Source organism: Asparagus officinalis, chromosome 3 (assembly GCF_001876935.1).
Source record: "Asparagus officinalis chromosome 3, Aspof.V1, whole genome shotgun sequence".
NCBI classification, from domain to species: domain Eukaryota; kingdom Viridiplantae; phylum Streptophyta; class Magnoliopsida; order Asparagales; family Asparagaceae; genus Asparagus; species Asparagus officinalis.
Genome location: NC_033796.1, coordinates 78,129,001 through 78,149,153, shown reverse-complemented (window position 1 = coordinate 78,149,153; position 20,153 = coordinate 78,129,001). Strand labels below are relative to the sequence as shown.

The 20,153-nt window shown below is 37.5% G+C and overlaps 4 protein-coding genes and 1 long non-coding RNA gene across 5 annotated transcripts; all 5 read left to right on the top strand.

Moving 5' to 3' along the window:
* LOC109835320 (protein FAR1-RELATED SEQUENCE 5-like) lies at window positions 2,999-3,584 on the top strand. Its single transcript, XM_020403300.1, has 2 exons — window positions 2,999-3,028; window positions 3,135-3,584. Exons 1-2 carry the CDS (start codon window positions 2,999-3,001, stop codon window positions 3,582-3,584), a joined length of 480 nt encoding a protein of 159 aa, XP_020258889.1.
* Window positions 3,639-4,637, top strand: LOC109835319 (protein FAR1-RELATED SEQUENCE 5-like). Its single transcript, XM_020403299.1, has one exon. The coding sequence runs from the start codon at window positions 3,639-3,641 to the stop codon at window positions 4,635-4,637; it is 999 nt and encodes a 332-aa protein (XP_020258888.1).
* LOC109835318 lies at window positions 4,719-5,252 on the top strand. Its single transcript, XM_020403297.1, has one exon. It carries the CDS (start codon window positions 4,719-4,721, stop codon window positions 5,250-5,252), a length of 534 nt encoding a protein of 177 aa, XP_020258886.1.
* Window positions 5,312-5,762, top strand: LOC109832347. The gene is made up of 2 exons (XR_002244720.1): window positions 5,312-5,399; window positions 5,506-5,762. It is a non-coding gene; the product is annotated as an uncharacterized LOC109832347 (long non-coding RNA).
* Window positions 14,633-15,700, top strand: LOC109835317. Its single transcript, XM_020403296.1, has one exon. The coding sequence runs from the start codon at window positions 14,633-14,635 to the stop codon at window positions 15,698-15,700; it is 1,068 nt and encodes a 355-aa protein (XP_020258885.1).

Sequence of the window (20,153 nt, the reverse complement as noted above, 5' to 3'; positions counted from 1 at the left end):
GCTTAGCACTCCTGCTGAGAATGCTCTGACTCCTGTTGAACCTATTCTTCCTCTAAGTCTGACGTACACCAGAGAAAACAAGTGTACGTCAGCGTGCATGCACACGACAAGACCCCACAAAGAAAAATAGAACAAACAAAAATCCAATGCAAAAAACGATACGATAACAGAAATAACAAAAGAACGTACAACTGAAATCCACAAATCAACATGAAAACACTACTAAATCATGATAACATAAAGCATTCAAAATCGATCAGGTAACGAGATCATGTAGCTAGCGATCAGTTTAATTATCCAAGTAATAGGGGCATACAATAGATGAAATTAATACCTAAAAATCTACAACATGAGACGTAGTACGTCGAGCGAAATAATCCAAACAAGGAAACCCTCATGTATATACCATATGTCTTAAATTAGAGATAATTAAATATTAATCTCGATCTATGTATGAAAAGAACAACTCTGGTCTACATCTCAACAAAACTAACAAAGTCCACCATAAAGCACATAAGCATATTATTCTAGTTTTACATGTTATTTGAATTGGGGAAGAATATTTTGATGTATATAATCGGGTTCCCGTAAACCTATCCGGGGGCCGCCTTAAGGCAAGTATTGGCCCTCTGGCCCATATATATAACACTCACGATATCACGATAACAGGAAAGCGCTGTGCCCGTTTATATACATGCTATATTCTTCATCCAATTCCCCTTTATAACCCCATGTTGTCATATTAATTACGCAACTGTACATGAAATATTATGCACTAGCCACGGAGTTACCGTGAAACGACTTCTGTAAAACTATGAAAATAACCATGACCCACAACACGTCCGATCAAGAGTGCATCGTCTAGCCAATGTTATAACAATAATAATCAAGGAAACCTCATATCGGGATATCGATATCGAGGGAACTCGGGACTCCTCACTTCGGGATATCGATGTCGAGTGAGTATAGCCATGCTTTGAAGCACGCTTATAAATCATACTTTTAACATAATTCGTCTTCATGTACTGTCTCTCCTATTGGATAACAACTAAGTGATAAATCAACAAGATTTCATACAGTCATTCATCAAACAATCCTTGCAGGTAATCACAATATATACACTATAACTAATCATATTACAGTCTAATCTAATTAATTAACTCATAACAGATCTAGAAATCGAAAGACGAGTCAATACGTAATGGTATCTTGCCTGTGAGACCAAGGGGTCTTATGATGAGCGGTGGGGCCGATGTAGATGCGGTACGACGGATCTGAACGACCGAGTCATGACGGATCTGCTAGAGGTGTATCTGGTCAGAGGGCAACAACACGGTGGGTTCGGCGTCGCGGATCTGTAAAGGAGGGGACGACGTCGGAGCTATTGGGGGATGAGATAGTGACGACAACGGTGCAGGGGGCGTTGTAAGGAAGCACAAGGGCTGCGGACTGGGTCGACGGGCCCGATGGACGCGAGTGTGGAGAGGAGGAGATGGCCTGAGGTGTCGTGGGGGAGGAGTCGGCTTCTAGAGGAGTTTCGATGAGCTCAGGGGCCAGGAGCGGCTCAACGACGTGTCGGATCAGGAGGGCGTCGGGCGGTGGCGCGGCTGATGGACTGTGCGGAGACTATTTAGGAGAAAGGGCGGCGAACTGGGAGAGCAGTCACGGTGTTTGGTGTCGAGTTCGAGATAGAGGGAGAGGTGATGGGTTGGCGAGTGGAGAGCTGGTCGACGAGGCGGAGAAGTGGGTTCGAGCTCGGCTGAGGGGGTGGTCACTGCGACGTATCTCAGGGGTGTCGACGGGTTCGACGGAGTGCAGGGTGTCGGAAGAGGAGCGGGTGCAGCGGCGTGGTCGAGGCGACGAGCTGGAGCGCGTGGGGCGGCAAGCTTGGAGGCGGCGGCCTGCGGTGGACGCGGTGGGTGAGAACAGAAAAGGGGCACGGCGGTTTCGTGAGGAAGGAGAAAAAAAGAGAGAGAGAGAGAGATAAAATATGTAATATATATATATATATATATAATATATATATATAATATAATTATATATATATATATATATATATATATTATAATATTATATATATATATATATATATATATATATATTAATATATATATATATATAGAGAGAGAGAGAGAGAGAGAGTATATATAAGAGAAAACTGGCCATGGCTGCAGCGAGGGATATGTGCGCTGCAGGGCTTGATTTGAAAAAACCCCGTCGATTACAGCTGTAAACCCAGCTCCCAGACTTCATCGATTTTGCTGAGGCCATCGCTCACCCCGCCGCCTTCGAAATCGACCGCCAAATCTCCCTCTGCCGCCTGACTTTATCGATTTCGCTGAGGGCCATCGCTCACCCCCCACCCCCCCTTCGAATCGACCCCAAATCCTCCCTCTCCGCCTGACTTCATTGATTTCGCCTCAGGCCAGTCGCTCAGGCAACCACCGCCTCTCCCAAATCCTCCCTCTCTGCTCACCCAAACCCCCTCCCCTTTCGAAATTGCCCAGCCCATGTCTCTCACCAAATCGACCCCAGATTTCGCTCAGGCCAACCCACCGCCGCCGCTCGGACTGAGAAATCGGCGACCGCCGCCGCTCGTTTCGTCTCGTGAGGCCAACCCCGACTCCCCCTTTCGATCTCTCTTGACAGGTAAAATTTCAAATTCTCCTCTCTCGACCGCCCTCCTTTCTTCTTACTGTAATGTTCTGTAAATTCTAACATTTACTGTTAAATTTAAGTAAAAATCTTATATACAGATTGTATTGTGTTGTATGAATGCTTTGTTGATGTAGTCCAGACAAAGCATTTTTGCTAAGTGTTGATGTGATTAAAAATTTAACTGGGATCGGGGTTTTATGAACTTGAGTTCTATTGATCCTACAGTGAAATGCTAATTTTATGCTAATTTGATCTCAACGGAGTTTTATGAACTTGAGTTTTATTGATCCTACAGTGAAATTCATAAAGTATATGCTAATTTTGCAAATTTTATGAAGTCATGGAAGCAGTAATGGGGTACTGCAGTAATGTATATGCTTAATTTTGCAAATTTATTTGTGTCTTTTTTTTGTGTATGTTTTTTTTTGTTCCCAAATAATTGACGAGGTCATTATTAATGTTTTTTTCTTCTTTAGGAGTTTGGAATGGAGGAAACAAATTCAAATAGTGTAGAGTTCGGAATGGGAGAATCAAGTGTTATTGGAATTGAAACTGCGGCCAATTCTGTAAATGCTCCTAAACCACTACTAGGAATGAAGTTTAATAGTCATGAAGAAGCTTATAACTATTATAACTCTTATGCATTGTTGATGGGTTTTGGAATAAGGAAGAGCAGTGTGAATTACTCTCGCAAGACTAGAGAAGTGGTAGACAGAAAGTTTGTTTGTGATAAGGAGGGCTATAAACCTAATAGTGGCAAGATAGAGATCCCTCTTCGGCGAGAGACCCGAGTGGGATGTAAGGCAATGATGCGAGTTAAATTATTGGAGGACAAATCGTGGGAGGTCACGGGGTTTGTTGAAGAACATACAAATCATGTGTTGAGTAGTCCAGACAAAGCAAAAATGCACAGAGCACATCAATAATTTCATAAAACTCAAAGATGTAAAAAACTTATTGATAGTCTACGAGAAGAAGGTATGCCTCCTTCCACTATTTCTCGCGTTATCAATGCAACCAATGGAAGAGACGGTGAACTTGTGACATCACAACAGTGCATTGATCATATCAGAACCCAAAGAGTCAACAATATTGGTCATGAATGCATATCTATCATTCGACATTTTCAGAGTATGACAGCGAATGATAAGTTCGGTCTTCCATTTGCTCCATTTACTGGTGTAAATCACCATAGGCAGTCCACTTTACTTGGTTGTGCATTATTAGCCGATGAACAGGAAGATACCTTTGTTTGGTTATTTAAAGAATGGCTGAAATGCATGCACGGTATTGAACCAGATGCTATTATAACAGATCAGGATAGAGCAATGTGTAATGCTATTCACTCAGTGTTTCCAACGACAAGACATCGTTATTGCTATTGGCATATGCAAAAGCATATTATTGATCATTTGCCTACTTTGGTATCTCGTTATGGTGAACAGTTTCAAAGGTATTGGGGCTTGTGGTGCAATAGTTCTTCAATTGAACAATGTGAAGGATATTGGGTTGAGATGAAAGAGAAGTTTGATATAAATGAAGAAGGGGACGGATGGTTGCAAACAGTTTACAAATGTAGAGAACACTGGGTGCCGTGTTATCTGAAGGATTCTTTTTTTGCTGGAATGAGATCGAGCCAAAGGAGTGAAAGTATTAATGCATTTTTTGATGGGTATGTTAACTCACAGACTCAGTTACACGAGTTTGTGACACAATATAAAAAAGTAGTAACTCATCGTCGCTTAAGTGAAGCCCATGAAGATTTTAAGAGTCTGAACACAAAGTCTGTTATGCTCCTTGGACATCCAATTGAGATCCAAGCTGGAGAAATGTATACACGCAATATGTTTGATGTGTTCCATACTGAATTCAAAGGATTTGGTACAGAGTTCTGTGAAGAATTGAGAAAAGACATTGTTGAATACAAGGTCTGTAAGTTTACAGATAGAGGAAAATGGGAGGTGGTTACTTATGAATAATCCAGTCAGATCCAGTTCTGTTGCACTTGTGCTTTGTTTGAAACTAATGGTGTTGTATGTAGACATATATTATCGCTAATGATGGCTAGGCAAATGGATTCATTACCCGACCACTACATCCTACACCGTTGGACCATACATGCAAGGCATCGTAACATTGGGGTTGGCAATATTGTATTTGGAAGAAACATCACCAGCTGTGAAGAGAAGATTAATTTATTGAAATCTTGGGCTTTAAGAGCAAAATTCAATAATGTGCTCGAGCTTGCATTTGATTCAGAAGAGAAGCTGCAACAACTTGATGATGTGCTAACAAATTTCATGGAATCACTTGAAGAAGAAGTTGGAGAAACTCAAGATCAAATTATGGATATTCCTCAACCTTCCGCACCCATTTCACATACAATAGAGAACATTCATCAGATAACAGTTAGTGATCCTGATAGACCTGCAAGGACTAAAGGTCGTCCACGCAATACTACTAGAATCCAGTCAGGTTTAGAACATGCACAAGAAAAGAAAGAAAGGAAGAAACGCATATGTAGCAGATGTGGTGAACTCGGGCATTATAGAACTAGTTGTAAAGTTAACTTGCAAAGGTACCATTTTCGTTGATATTCAGTTTTAACCCTATATAAGTTTATGAAACTTGATAGCACAAAGTCATATCTCATGATTAATTTGTCATATAATTTGTAGGTAAACATATGCACGGGTCGTGGATGTATTGGTTTGTTCAAAAAGTCATATCTCATGATTAATGTACGTATGATCTTATGCATTTTTGTGTATCAATCTTTAACAGTGCTTTATTTACTTTGTTTTTAACTTTTAACAAGCAAATTATTTGCTTGTACATGTTGCTCAGGTTCATCCACAACTGTTGCTGATTGTCTTGTAGCTGCTGATGTATTACTACATTTTATGTATTAAGACTGATTGTGTTAAGACTGATTATGCCTTATAGCTGCTGATGTGTTAAGACTAATGTATTAAGACCGAGTATGTGTGTGTGTTATTGGTTATTTGATATGGATTGTTGTCTTGTAGCTGCTGATGTATGTGAATTGTATTGTGAAGTTTGTAAGTTTTAATTCTATGGCTTCTTGTAGTAACTTTCATTTATGCAGTTCTTGTAGTAACTTTCATTTATGCTGACGTATGTGAATTGTATTGTGTTATTTATTCTGCTTTTATTCGTTTTCTTCATTTTAGGGGGATATCTTGTTTTGAGCCACAAAGAGAAGGATTTCCTTGCAAACTAGAATCGACAGAGATAAAAAGTTGGGGAACAGCTGGAATCGACAGAGATAAAAAGTTGGGTCTTTTTTCAAATCAACCCCTGCAGCGCACATATCCCCTACGCTGGCAGCTCATGGCCAGTTTTCTCATATGATTTTGAAAATTTAATTAAAAATAACAATAATTATGGAAAAATTTAAATAAACATATAAAAATTATCTACACATTAAAACGTCCTAGTTGTAGTATTACAACTGATAATACGCAACAATAGAAATAATGTAAGAAATTACACAATTAAACAAGAATAATTAAATAAAAAAATAATTACTTATATTTAAAATCAAATAATTATATGATAATTATCTACGCGATAAAACATACCAGTTGTGCTAATATGATAAGTAATACGTAACAGTAGAAATAATACAACAAATTATACAAATAATACGTAATTAATAATACAACGTATTATACAAAAAAAAATATATATATTAATAATAATAATAATACTATGTATTATCCAAAATGATACGTAATAGTATCGGTAACTCAACGGATAAATTCTAGAAATTTTTACTGCACTAAATAAATTTATAAATATTTAAATCATTTAAATAATATAAAACTTAGACTTTAAATTATAGAAAAATATAGAAATTCGAGAAAAATATTAATACTCTTTTAAAAATCATAATTAAATATTTTAAAATACCAGAAAATAGTTTTAACTAGTATCAAAATTCTTGGTCCTTACAACCTTCCATGAGTGAGACACCCATGGGATGAGCAAGACATAAGTGGTTTTTACTCTTTTGTGGGTGAAACGTAACCCCAGGTCGAGTCGCTTCGTCGTTATTATACCATCCTGTTGATTTGTATGTTTTATCAACTCACTTCATACATTTGTTAGCTTCTCTATGATATCAGATAATCCTCTTTGATTCAGACAATGATGTTTATTGTCTTCTCTTCGTCTCGAACTACGTGCGAGAATCCATAGGCAATTTTAACGCCTACAGATACCCCTTCCAAAGTGTTTCAGTCTCGTTTCTTTTATAGAAGAGCCTAAAATACTTTAGATGTGATAGGCCTCACCTTCAATCAGTATAAAAGGACTTATAATTGGCTTTAGTTCTTGACATCTTCAATTTTTAGCCTATTCAGTATTTTTGTCGAATAGCTAAATTTTTTTCGGTGATGCGTTTATCGTCTAACAGTTGTCGAAGTCTCGAACTGTAACTGATGCATTAGTTTTTGATCTTAGCTCGTGTCATTGAGTCAACATTGAACTGATTATCTTCGTCGAGGATTCACATCTGAATCGCGATCGAACTCCCTAGGATTATCCTTTGCTTTGGAATTGATCGAAGCCTTGTTTTAGCAAAAATTGTCGACACATTAACATTCATCGCAATGTGTTGACTAACGTTGACTTTCATCACGATGCATTGACTGGTGTTAACTTTCATCACAATGCGTTAACCATCGTTGACTTTCATTGCAACACGTTGACCGGCATTGACTCACGGCTATGTGTGGACCGACGTTGACTTTCATTACAATGCGTGGCAGTCCCAAGTATAGAGAGGCTGCAATGCCAACTATTGAGGCTTGGTTCTTCTGCATGTATGGATTTCACCTTTACATCCCATTAGTTATTTACTTAACCACAGTGGAGTTTTGGTTGTAGGATTAACTATTAGAGCTGATACGGCTATCATTGCAAATGCTTTCAAAGTTCCTCATGGAGACTTTGGCTGGAATTGATGTTATCTTGGGTGCTTAAGTCACGAGACTAACTAATAAAGCTGGTGCGTCAATGACTATCAGACTTATAGGATTTTTGACAAATATTTAGCCATCAACAGATTTGATAAGTTTTTACCGACTACCGTTTGAGTCAGGCAAGCATGCAGATTTTTTAAGTCCGTTCTGCATGTGACGTTGTGCTAAAAGAATTCTTTTAGACTTAGCGCTATGATTTTGAATACATAGACTTAATCATCCCTTGCGGGATGCTCATAGGATTTTTAGCAAACCCTCAGTCATCAACGAATTTGATGTGCCTATACCGATTACCGTTTGAATCGGGCTAGCATGTGAATTGTTGGAACCCGTTTCAAATGTAATGTTATGCTAAAAGAATTAACTCTCTTAGATTTAGTGCTATAATATTGAATACATAGATCTCGGGTGTAGACTTGAACACCTTTGATCTTGGGTTATCCTAAAGAATATTATGTGTAATATTCTCCAGGAACTTCCCGCTGGAAATAAGGGAAGCAGTTTATATTCGTATATCAATTGGAGTATCATAGAGAAGTAGTTTAACCTCTTATACTCATCGGAGGATAGGAGCAGTTTAACCTCATATACCTGTCGGAGGAAGCCATTCTCATTCGGCTTCTTTCAGCGTTATGATACCGACATCAACCAAGACTTGAATGCTGTTTTTAGCATAATACAAGTCTTGGTGGGGTGATTGACTCTCCTGTGGTATGTACAATACTTAGGATCCGAAATCTTGTTTGCTTCCTCCTGATTTGTAATCGGTGGTAGCTTGATCTTATTGTTAGCGAGGAGGTATTTGAAGATGGTTGGAACTTCATCATCTTCGAAAGAATACTCCTCCTAAAACTTCGGATTAAGAGTCCCTTGTTGCCTCCAAGGTGGTTGTTGATGAATATCGTCAGTAGTTGCATGTACTTTAGTCGTCGGTTGGCCCCTCTCGAGCTCCTTTCTTTTGAGGAAATGCTCGACCTGTTCTCCATGTAGTTTTAATTCCTTCCTGGTGGTTGAGGGGACAACCCCCATGACTTCAAGGACATCGATGGGGAGATTATTATGGTACGTCTGCAAGATGAACTCCTCTGTGATAGGATCCCTGAAATTCATTACCTTGTTGCGGAAGTGTTTGACAAAACTATCAACCGACTCACCGTCCTTCTGCTTCTCATTCAGAAGAGATCTGATCGACACTTTGGTGTCATCGTCGAAGAAGTTATCGAGAAATGAGCTTTCCATGTCGTCCCAGCAATTGATGCTCCCCGGCTTGAGACGTCGATACCAATCGAAAGTCGCCTCACGAAGGGTGCCTACGAATGACCGAATCATCAGGGGTTCATTCCCATAGATCACTCCCAAGTATGATTTAAAATAAATCAAGTGTTGAGTGTGCGCGCCTCTCCCGTCGAATGATGTGAAGTTAATTAGGGTGAACTTTACCGGGTACGAGATTGAATCCCACTCTCTTGGATATGGGCACGGAATGCCTGTTCTCCTTACTTTTTGAGCGGACATTAAGGCATTGACCTTGTTCTCTAGCTCTTTCATCATCTCGTCGTCGTCTACATCTTCATTCGAAGGACGTTGAGGAGAATGAGTTGGATCACCTCTAGTGTTTTTACTTTTAGTGGGTGCATTTGAACCACCCTCAGTGTTATTGAGGGGTGCGATTGGACCACTCCTAGTATTTTTAGGGGGTGCATCAGCCATGATTGGGGATATGGGCACGTTTGACCCAAATTTTGTGTCTCGGATGATATACTATTTGTGATATGACTCTTTTATGTTCTGAGTTGTTTATTATATTCTTGCTAATTATGATCGGGGACCTGTGACTTTGTAATATATTGCTCGACGCTTAGCGTATTAGATTGAGTAGAATGGTCGAGTACTTATTTCTCCTCAGTCTAATACGTCCCGGGCTTATTCACATTCCGATGCCCTGGTATTTTAGAAAGCGAGGCGTGATAGGTTTTTATGGTGGCCCATGCAGGTCACGGTCCTGAGTTCCCACTAGTAAGAATATAATGGACAATTTAGACGCATATCATTATTTCATCCGTAAGACTATACATAAGCCTATCCTATTATCTTGATAAATTATGTTTGTCCCTACCTTATCACTTTTTGACTCCGAAACTTCCCACTGTTTCTTGTCTCGTTACTTTCCGACTATACTCTCTTCGTATAACTTCTCTTCCTCGTACTGTTCATTATTTTATGTGTTATTATTTTTACACTATGTTTTCTTTGATTTGACTTATGTATCATTTGATTGTATTGATTTCTACATTATTTATTATATTATTTTATGTATCACACATAGTGTTATATTGTATGTTTTTCATTAAAAATATACAAGTAACATAGTCTAATGAAAATCATTACTTATATATTTTTAATTGTTCAAATCATGTTCATTAAGTGTTTCACATTACTCTAGACTTCACATATACATCACATAACATATCTGATATTCAGATTATTTTCTTGTGTTTAAATATATTTTTTCATATCTAAATTGTGTATGTATGCACTTTTTCTGTCATACCATCTATTATTTATTTATGTTTTAGATTATTGTATATTGTTCGTATTTTTTTAGTAATATACATTAATAAGTTCATGATTTTAATATTCTATACATGCATTACATTCTTATTCTTTAAATTATTCAACTCATAACATACGGGTCTTTGGGAGTACATAGTCTAATGTTTTGTGTTTGTCACAATAGGGAGTGCCAATTGTTTCGGTTTACAATAGTTTTGGATGCTTGAGTGCGTTAGTCCATGCATCACATGAGAATACCGAGGAATACACTCTGAGTGTGTTAGTCTGTGTACTGCAAGAGATTACAGGCGACTACACTCCGTGATGCATCTTTGTTTAGGTGGTTGAGTCCATTTGTCAGTGCACCACATGATATTACGGGCGACAACACTCTGTGTGCATTAGTCCGTGAGCCACATGATACTACAGATGACTACACGCTACATCTTTGGGACACCTAGGACTCAGGTGAGTATTGTTTGTGGATGTAGTCCAACATTGTGGCATTCGTATGTGTAGTAACCCAGATATTTAGTGCCTTAAAAAACTTGATTAATGGAGATTTTTTTTAATTACAGATTAGGGAATTAATTAAGGGTATTTTCGGGATTTCACCCTAACCCCTGATTAATTGCCACGTTAATGTTTGTGTGGCTAAATAAAATTTGACAGTTTGGCCGGCACCTCTTAACGGAAGTATAAAAGAGGAAAAAAATCAAAGAAAATTACAGAAAAAAACAACAACAAACAACACAGACAATATCCTCTCATCTTCTTCAACCCAACCCTCTAATAACCTAGATTAAAATTGTGAAAAGAAATAAAAGAAGAAGAAGAAGAGGAAGAAGACAGTGAAAGGAAAACAGAGGATTTCATCTAATATTCAAGTAACCCAAAGTTATAAACCCTTTTCTATGTTAATTTCTTGATTTAGAAGAGAAATTGTTATAGAAATCTTAGTAAATCAAACCAAAATAAAATGAATGAGGACGTTAACTTATTATGAATGTGAAATAAAGGAATTTAGGGTTTACAAAAGGAATTTTCTTATGTATTTAGGATACATGAAACAAATTAGAAAAAAAAAGAAAAGAAAGAAAAATAGACTAACCCTAGATCCGACAAGGACTCGTCGTCGGCCGGTCTTGGTCGCCGCCGGTTTCCTCGTCGAAGAGAGAGAGAGAGAGAGAGAGAGAGAGAGAGAGAGAGAGGAGAAGAAAACCGAATGAAAAAAAAAGAACAGAGGAAGAGGAACGGGAAAAAAAAGAAGAAGAAAAGAAAAGAAAAGAAGAAGAAACGAAGAAGGGGAGGAGGAAGATGACCAGTTGGGTTTTTTTTATAAAGGGAGGAAAATTCACCTTAAGCCCTGAACCATATGGAAGTTTCTAACAGACCTTAGTAAAATGAGTAATGGTTGAAAAATGGCTGAAAAATATCTGTTAAGCCCCTGTTATTTACTCAATTTGTAAATAAGTCTAGTCTGAGGAATAAACAACAACTTTTAGACTTGATAAATTTTCTATAACCCCCTGCATTATTATAAATTACTAAAAAGTCCAAAAGCTAGTGTATGAGAATTATAAAATTTTGATGAATTACCAGAGATAGCAACAAATTCATATGCACTGCATAATTTAATTATTATTGATTATATTTGAAATTATTAGGCTCTAGTTATGAATTGATTTACCTATAATCTATGTTTGTTCTGAATTAATAATTAGTCCTATATCTTACATTATAGGTTCTGGTTGATATTCGGGAGAATAATAGTTTGAGAAAGTCGTGACCACTAGAGGTGAGTTCATTTCTCACTAGTATTTTTATAATATGAATTTACATGAGTTTTATATTTGATTTGTCTTGTGATGAAATAAATAAGTAAATAATATGTCTTTTCATGTATATTAAAGGTTTGACCTATGTCTATTGTGGTCTATCCTATAATACGATGTTAGCCTCGTACGATATATGAAAAGCAAGTTTGATTTCTATATAAAATATGAAAAATGAATTTGGCTCTCATGCAATTTTCAAATAATTGTGGACTTTGTTATATCTGAAAGTTTTTGATGAAATATTTGGAACGTATTTCAACAGGTTAACGGATTCAAAGATTTTCCGTGGTTTAGTATTTGATAAAAGAAAAAAGTAAATATCCGTAAACTGTTTTAACAGAAATGAGAAGTTTTACCTTGTCAATTTCATTTGAAATATCTACAAATTCTGATATGCAAAGTATTTCTCATTTAACATGTGAGCGTGATGTTTTCAAACCCTCAAATAGTCCACTATGGATTGGTTCTGCCTGCCATATGGTGAATGCACCTTTATTTGGCCCTTCTGTATTGGCCTTGGCCCTTCTGTATTGGCCCTTCTGAAATCTGTTCTGGCCCCTCTGTATTTGGCCAGTAGCCTATGGCAGTGTTAGGTGCATTCGATTCCCGGGAATTTATCTGTTATCTGATGTGGTTTACGCATTCCCTTGCTACTGGGCTAAAATTCGTAGCCTTAGTGTGACCTATGGGGTGACTTTTACATTCATGAAATACTCATCGAGAAATAAGATTCTGATAATTGACTGTGAAATTAAGAAAACAACAATTCTCTGATTTTGTACAAATTAGTAGTTCTTTTCCTTCTTAATGTTTATCTTGATTCAAAAAGGGTTTGATTCCAAGAAATTTCACAGTTTATTTCAGTTGCACATGAGAAAGGAAATATAATTGTTGTATCTTTTCTTAAAAATGACAATATTACGATATTTGGATCGTATTCTGCTATCTGTGAATTTCTCATGCAAAATACGATATTTGGATCGTATTCTGCTATCTGTGAATTTCTCATGCAAAACTTGAAATTTGTTAATTTTTGAGAACTATTCTTATTAATATTTTTTTAGTTATCTAGGAACTCTAGTGGGAAATGTTCTCACTGAGTGCTAGCTCATTCCATTATTTTTAAAAATTTTCAGATCCGGCGTAGCTTCATAGTAGCCGAACTTTTGGTTTGAGCTTTTGGCTGAGAGGCGTTATATGGAGAGCCTCTTCTTGTTGATGTTACCTTCAGCGCATTTTGTTTTGTTTTGTAAAAATGCTTATAACGGTGAGCTTGTGGGCTGTAAGTACCGATCATATATATATAGTTGCTCTGATTTCTATCATCAACAGGTTTATGAATATTCTGAAAATACACTATGTGATATGAATTGCCAGGCTTGACTCGTGCATAAGACTTGTCTCGTGCACGGGTCGCTGCTGTCGCGTACCCCGTATTTTATGAATTTTCGCTGCAGATTTCAGGGCGTGACAGTAAGGTGGTATCAGAGCTTAGGTTTCGACGTTAGAAATCTTGTAGGGCACGCTATCATATAGTATATGCGCTAAATGAGTGTTAGCGTATGGATTAATTATGTGATATATATGTCTGTATACATACGTATATATATGTATGCATATAAATATTTTATAGTAAAACCTTTTAGGGTTGTTAAGGAGTGCTTAGATGTTTATTTTATTTCACTTCGCTTTTTTTCTTTTTCTTCTTCAGCGAGCTGATGGATGGTTCCCCTTTTTGTAGGATGGCGGGAACCAATTCATCTTCCAGTTCGTCATCTACTCTGTCTAGCCTTATGATTTTTGTAGATAGCTCGTGGGAACCCAGCCTAAGAGACTGGGGATACACTTCCGATGAAACTGATCCGAACTTGATAATGGCTAACCATGTGACCCCCGACTCACCGGAGGTCGAACCCATAGAAGTTGTTATGATAGATTCATCTGAGTCTGAGCTTGATCATGCGGATGATGAGGATCTCGTGGTAGAAGTTGTTCCCATTGAGTCATCACCTTCAGAAATATTATGATTTCATCCGACCCTTCGGACATGGAGTCCTTTGTAGCACAGATTCCTAGTGTCGACCAAAGATTTGCCCCCTCTGAGGGTGAGTCGAGTAGCCTAGGCATTGGTCCAGATCTCGACCTTCAAGGATGGGGGACTAGCGGCATAGATCCAGATCCAATGTCCAATTCTATTGATAGCCAAGACTCAGAGGAGACTGAACCAACTAAGGAGAAGTCTAGTTCTAGCAGCTCCTCTTCCTTAGGGAAATAGAGCATAACTATTAGGACAATTTTGTAATATCAGTATATGGGTTTTCATAGTTACTCTTTTGGTTTATGTAGGACATTTTTGGTAGAAAATATGTATATATAAACCCATATACTTAGATATATGTATGAACTAAAAAGTTAAATGTTAATAATATACTTTTGGTTTGTAAATACTGACTTGTGATATTATGTTGAGTAGTGATTGAATTCCTAATTACTTAATTTACATATATGTGACTGACTTAGGAATTTTTCCTTGAATAATAGTTGACTGAAATATTTTATTATTTATAGGAAGCTATGACTTCAGGTAATGAGCAAACCCCTCTTAACGGAGATAGGGATCTAAATCAGACGATAGGTGAAATGATGAGATCTAGAATTGCTTGTGCATCCACCTCCGGAAACTCAATTGACAACAATGCATTGATGGGTCTGCTGCAAGCGGTGACATCTGTAGTCACCAGACAACAAGATCAAATTGATCGTAATCGGACGAATGGTCAAAACGAGGAGAACCCAAAATTAAGAAGTGGCATGGGAGAATTCAAGAAACTATCTCCACCCAGTTTTGAGGGAACAACTGATCCTACGATTGCTGAGCATTGGATCACAGAAATGGAGAAGGTCTTTACATACATGAAATGCCCTGAAGAGGAGAAGGTTGATTATGCAGTATACATGTTAAAAGACCGCGCTTACGGGTGGTGGCAAATGCAGGTCAGGACATTGGGTGAGAAGGCATACAAGATATCGTGGGAGGAATTTAAAAAGATTTTTTATGAAAAGTATTTTCCTTCAACTGTTCGCAAACAAAAAGAACAGGAGTTTCGAAAATTGGAGAAAGGTGATAAGACAGTAGCTGAATATGAAGAGGAGTTCACTTATCTATCAAAATTTGCTATTCATTTGTTGGGTAATGAGGAAGATAGAGCTCGTCGCTTTGAGGAAGGGCTTCGACCGGACATTCGGAAGGCGGTCAGTGCATTTGAACTCCCTACATATGGAGAAGTGTTAAAGAAGGCCTTGTTAATTGAGAAAAATGAAATTGATACAAAGCCGAAGGGTGAGACGATCAGCTCCTACCCAAAGAAGCGGTTTTGGCAAGACAATCGCGGTGGAAGAAATAAAAATTGGAGAAACAAAAAGCAGAATTTTGGACGTAGAGAGGAGCAAATTCCTAACCAGAAAACTTTAAGATGTGATGTTTGTCATAAGCTTGGGCATGAAACGAAAAGTTGTTGGAGAAATACTGGGGCTTGTTTGAGATGTGGTCAGAAAGATCACAAGATAGCAAATTGTCCCAGACTGGCTAGTCCAGTGGTGGGAACCGGTATTCTCAAGCCAAGGCCCGAGTTTATTCCTTGATTGAGAAGGAAGCAGAAGCAAACAAGGATGTGGTGACAGGTACGCTAACTTTTGCATCAGTTCCTGCTCGAGTACTATTTGATTCTGGTGCATCGCATTCCTTTATTGCTGCACAGTTTGTTAAGAGAAACAAATTACCTTGTGATACCCTACAATAAGAATTACTTGTTAGTACACCTGGAGGTAGCACATTAGTATCAAATCAAGGTTGTAGGGGTAAAATTTATATTCTCGACAAGGAACTCCCCGTAGAATTAATGATGCTAGAAATGCATGATTTCGATATCATATTGGGGATGAATTGGTTATCCTTAAATCATGCTTCTCTTTTATGTTGAGAAAAGAAAGTAGTATTTAAATTTCCTAGCTAACCAGAATTTTGTTTTGAGGGCGAAAGGTCTCAACAACCCTTAAAAATCATCTCAGCCCTTAAAGCACATCGAGCGCTGAGGAGTGGATGTTGTTAGACCCTATACGGGGGAAATAAAACTAATTAATAAGTTATCCTAGCAAGTATGAAATACAACAAGAATAAAAGCTAGGATAATCAATATGAACAATGAGATATATCCTATATGATAGAAATATATGCAAGGATATATAAACAACACAAGGGTAAATAATCTAAATAAGATAGTGGATGAAATAAATGAGCAATGCACAATTGGCGATATAAGATGAATGTAAAAACAAATACGCCAAAGACAAACTCAAACAAGCAATATGATCACGGAGTTCGGACCTTCCGTCCTACGTCTCCGCTCCCCACTCCCGGGGAGAAATCCACTAACAGAATCCGGTTTGGAAGCTAAAACTTCTACACACTCGGTTTACAAGTTCACCGAAAACTCTCACACAACAAACACTATGCAATCACACTCTACACCCACTAAGTGTTGAACTAGACGTGTCTCCCTCAAGTGCTCGGTTACAACCTCTCCCTAGGTTCGTCAACCGACGCCACTCCTCTTGGGACGATCCCCGACTCTTGCCACACACTTCTCTCTTGGTGTACAAGTGTATTACAAAGTGAATCTCACAATTAGGCTCAATACAATAATTGATTGTTCTCAACTATGGATGAGAACACAATGAAAGCACAACTCAAAGTTACAATCTCTCACCACCCAACTATACTATGTATGTAAATACTAAAAGCTCAATGTGGGTGTGTGTAACAATGAGTAAAATAAAATCTAACTCAAATAGCAAACTAGCAATAATAAGAATATGAAAATCAATAATGAAATTGCTAGAGAAAAGAGTTAGAAAACTTCTCTATGAACACAAAGAAGAGATGAAGAGGATTGAGAATGAATCCCTCAATCTGCAGTGAAAACTTCCTCCTTTGTAAACAGAAATCCAAACTTAAACAAACAGTAAAAACCTTAAACCCTTGTTTAAAACCTTGTTTAAAAACTTCTTAGATGAATTGAAAAAGAACAGCAATAGGGTATTTATACCCACTTGAAATCTCAGCCAAAAACTCCCAAAACAAAAGACCAAAAACCCCAGCCAACGGTAACAGCCGTTGGAAACTGTCAGACTAAGGGGCAGTCGACCGAAGAAATTTGCGGTCGACCGCGATGCAGATCCCAGACTGGGAAAACATGCGGGAACTTCGTCGGTCGACCGGTGTGGTCGACCGATGGAGCTCTCGGTCGACCGCACCGGTCGACCGACCAACTCTCTGCTGCATGGTGACGAAAGAACAAATGATCGGTCGACCGGTGCGGTCGACCAAAAACTGACACAGCAGAAAAACAGGTTTTAGAGCTGATTTTAAAACACTGTTTAAAAATATCAAATAAATTCCGAAAAATGTAAAACTTTGGGGAATGATTGTAGACATGATAATAAACATGCTACAGTGAATTTTGATGTTTTGACAAAATAGTCCAAAACATGAAAATATGAGATACTTGAATTTTGATGTTTTGACATAAACCAACTTTTGAAACTTTGTGAAATGTTTTTATAGACTTAGTAAAACATGTATAAACTGATATTGAAGTCTATAAACAAATAAGACAATATTTTCACAAAATTACATATTCTATGCAATATATATATATATATATATATCTATATATATAACTATATATATATGCGAAGAAACCAATAAAATGTGTGTATATGATATTGAGCTTAAGGTACTTAACACACATAATATAAAACCTATACTATGATTACCCAAGCATGATCTTGATCTTCATTGTAGCTCAACTTGGTACACATGCGGATGAAGCTTGAACTTGATCTTTAACTTGAATTGTACGTTGCTTCACTCCACAATTCCGCCAACCTCCATTTGATGTCGTCGTTGAAGCGCTATTCCATCCATCATCCAACTCGTTGTTTGCCTAGAATAAATACAAAAACACAAACACTAGACAAACAACATTAGAAGTAAATTGTTTGTTAACCATCATCAAAACAAGAAGGCCAACAATCTCCCCCTTTTTGATGATGACAAACAATTTACAAAAAGGATATATGCATGAAAAATAAATGACTATACAAGGTGATATATGCATGAAAAAGAAATGACTATACAAAGTATAATATATTATGCATATAAGCAAGAAATAATATACTCACAATATTTCTCCCCCTTTGACAATATCAAAAAGGGGACAAAAGGAATAAGAGAGCGAAAGCTCCCCCTAACAATATGCATGAGTGAGTATAACACATAGAAAGATATTGGGATTGCCCCCCCTATGAAAATGCCTCATGAATGTATGAAATGAAGATCATGGCAAACATATGTGAGCAAGCATAGATGGAAAAAAATGCTAAACACAACTCACATACATAAAGACAATGAGAATATATATAAATATATCAAAGTGAAAAATAGTTTCTCATATCAAAGAACATAAAAACCCTTTGTAGAGGTAGATTTATGAAATCAAAAGAAGAGAAACATGAGAATCATGCAAAAAGTTTTCAAATGAAAACAAATCAACCAAAAGAAATCATAAATCAAAGTTTAAATCCAAAAACGTAAGACCAAATCATCATTGATTCAAAAATCAAGAGAGGCAACTATATCTAGCTCTTGAGCTAGTATTAACCCATATAAACATTTTAGCACCCGGTAAACAAGATTTGGGAATAAACACCCAATAAATCCGGAGGGTTATATAAGTACAAACCTCTCATCAAAATCAAAACTAGGAATTATGAAAACAAAAGAATTTGACCAATAAAAGAAATTGTTTTCATGAAAGTTTAAAATACATTTTCAAAACCAAGAAAAAAGAAAATAAAAACTCTATAATTCTTGGTTTAAAAATTAAATTTGTTTTGGTACCCAAGAACTCTTGGTACCAAAAGATTTAGGGACATGACCCCTATCATTCAAGCTCAAAGCCCTAGGGTTATGAACCCTCTTGGGCACGTATGGTGCACTAACATGGTCAAAACAATATTCATTCAAATGACCCTTCCGATTGCAATTTGTGCAATGAAAGAGATCCATTTGTTTTTGTGGACCATTAGCTCGTGCACGGGAATCATTTGCAAATAAAGATTTTCTTTTAAAATTATTTTGCAAATGAGAAACATTCTTAAACAATGGTCTATTTGGAACATATTGCAATTTAGAAGCTTTTTGTATATCAAAACAAAATTTAGCAAGATGTCCAAACCTACCACAAACATCACATTTAAAAACATGTGGTCTATTGGAAGCATTTGTCAAATGAGATTTTCTTTTCAAATCAAAGCAATATTTGGCCAAATGACCAAAACAACCACAATGATCACACTTGAACACATTAGCATGCTTATGATGAACTTTGTGAGAATGAGCATGTGAATGTGTAAGTGATGAAGAAGCTACATGAGATGCACAAGGAGCATTGACATTTTTATGTTTGTGTGCATCATAACAAAATTTAGCTAAATGACCTTGACGGCCGCAAATTGAACACTTATAAGTTTTGCTATACATGTGTGCATAATGAGTGGATGATGACTTAGACTTAGTGTAGGCGTATAAAATTGCTTATAGGTCCCTTAGCACAGCTCGACACAAACCGACGAACCATCGGGCGACATATCCAAACACGAGCGTCAGTCCACAACGCCGAAGCCAAGTGACACGCAACGAAGCGGATTAACGAGGCAACGAGGCTAACGAACCGCACGCAAACAATGGAATACATCCATTCGCATGCGGAATCAAGCTAACAGTTCGGTGAGTCAACGAGTCATCCAACCATAGAACGGATTTGAACTCAAACACCGAGGCGGATTTACTACCATATTGGGATTCGGACTGTCAAATCAGAGTCCGGATCAACAACGAAGCGGGTTTACTGCCAAATCAGGATTCAGATCAACAAATCAGAGTCTAAATCAATCACGAGACCGGAAAAAAAGGCAAAAACCACAACACCTAGGGGACTCGGCCAAAACCGAGCCACCTCTAGGTGGCTCGGTG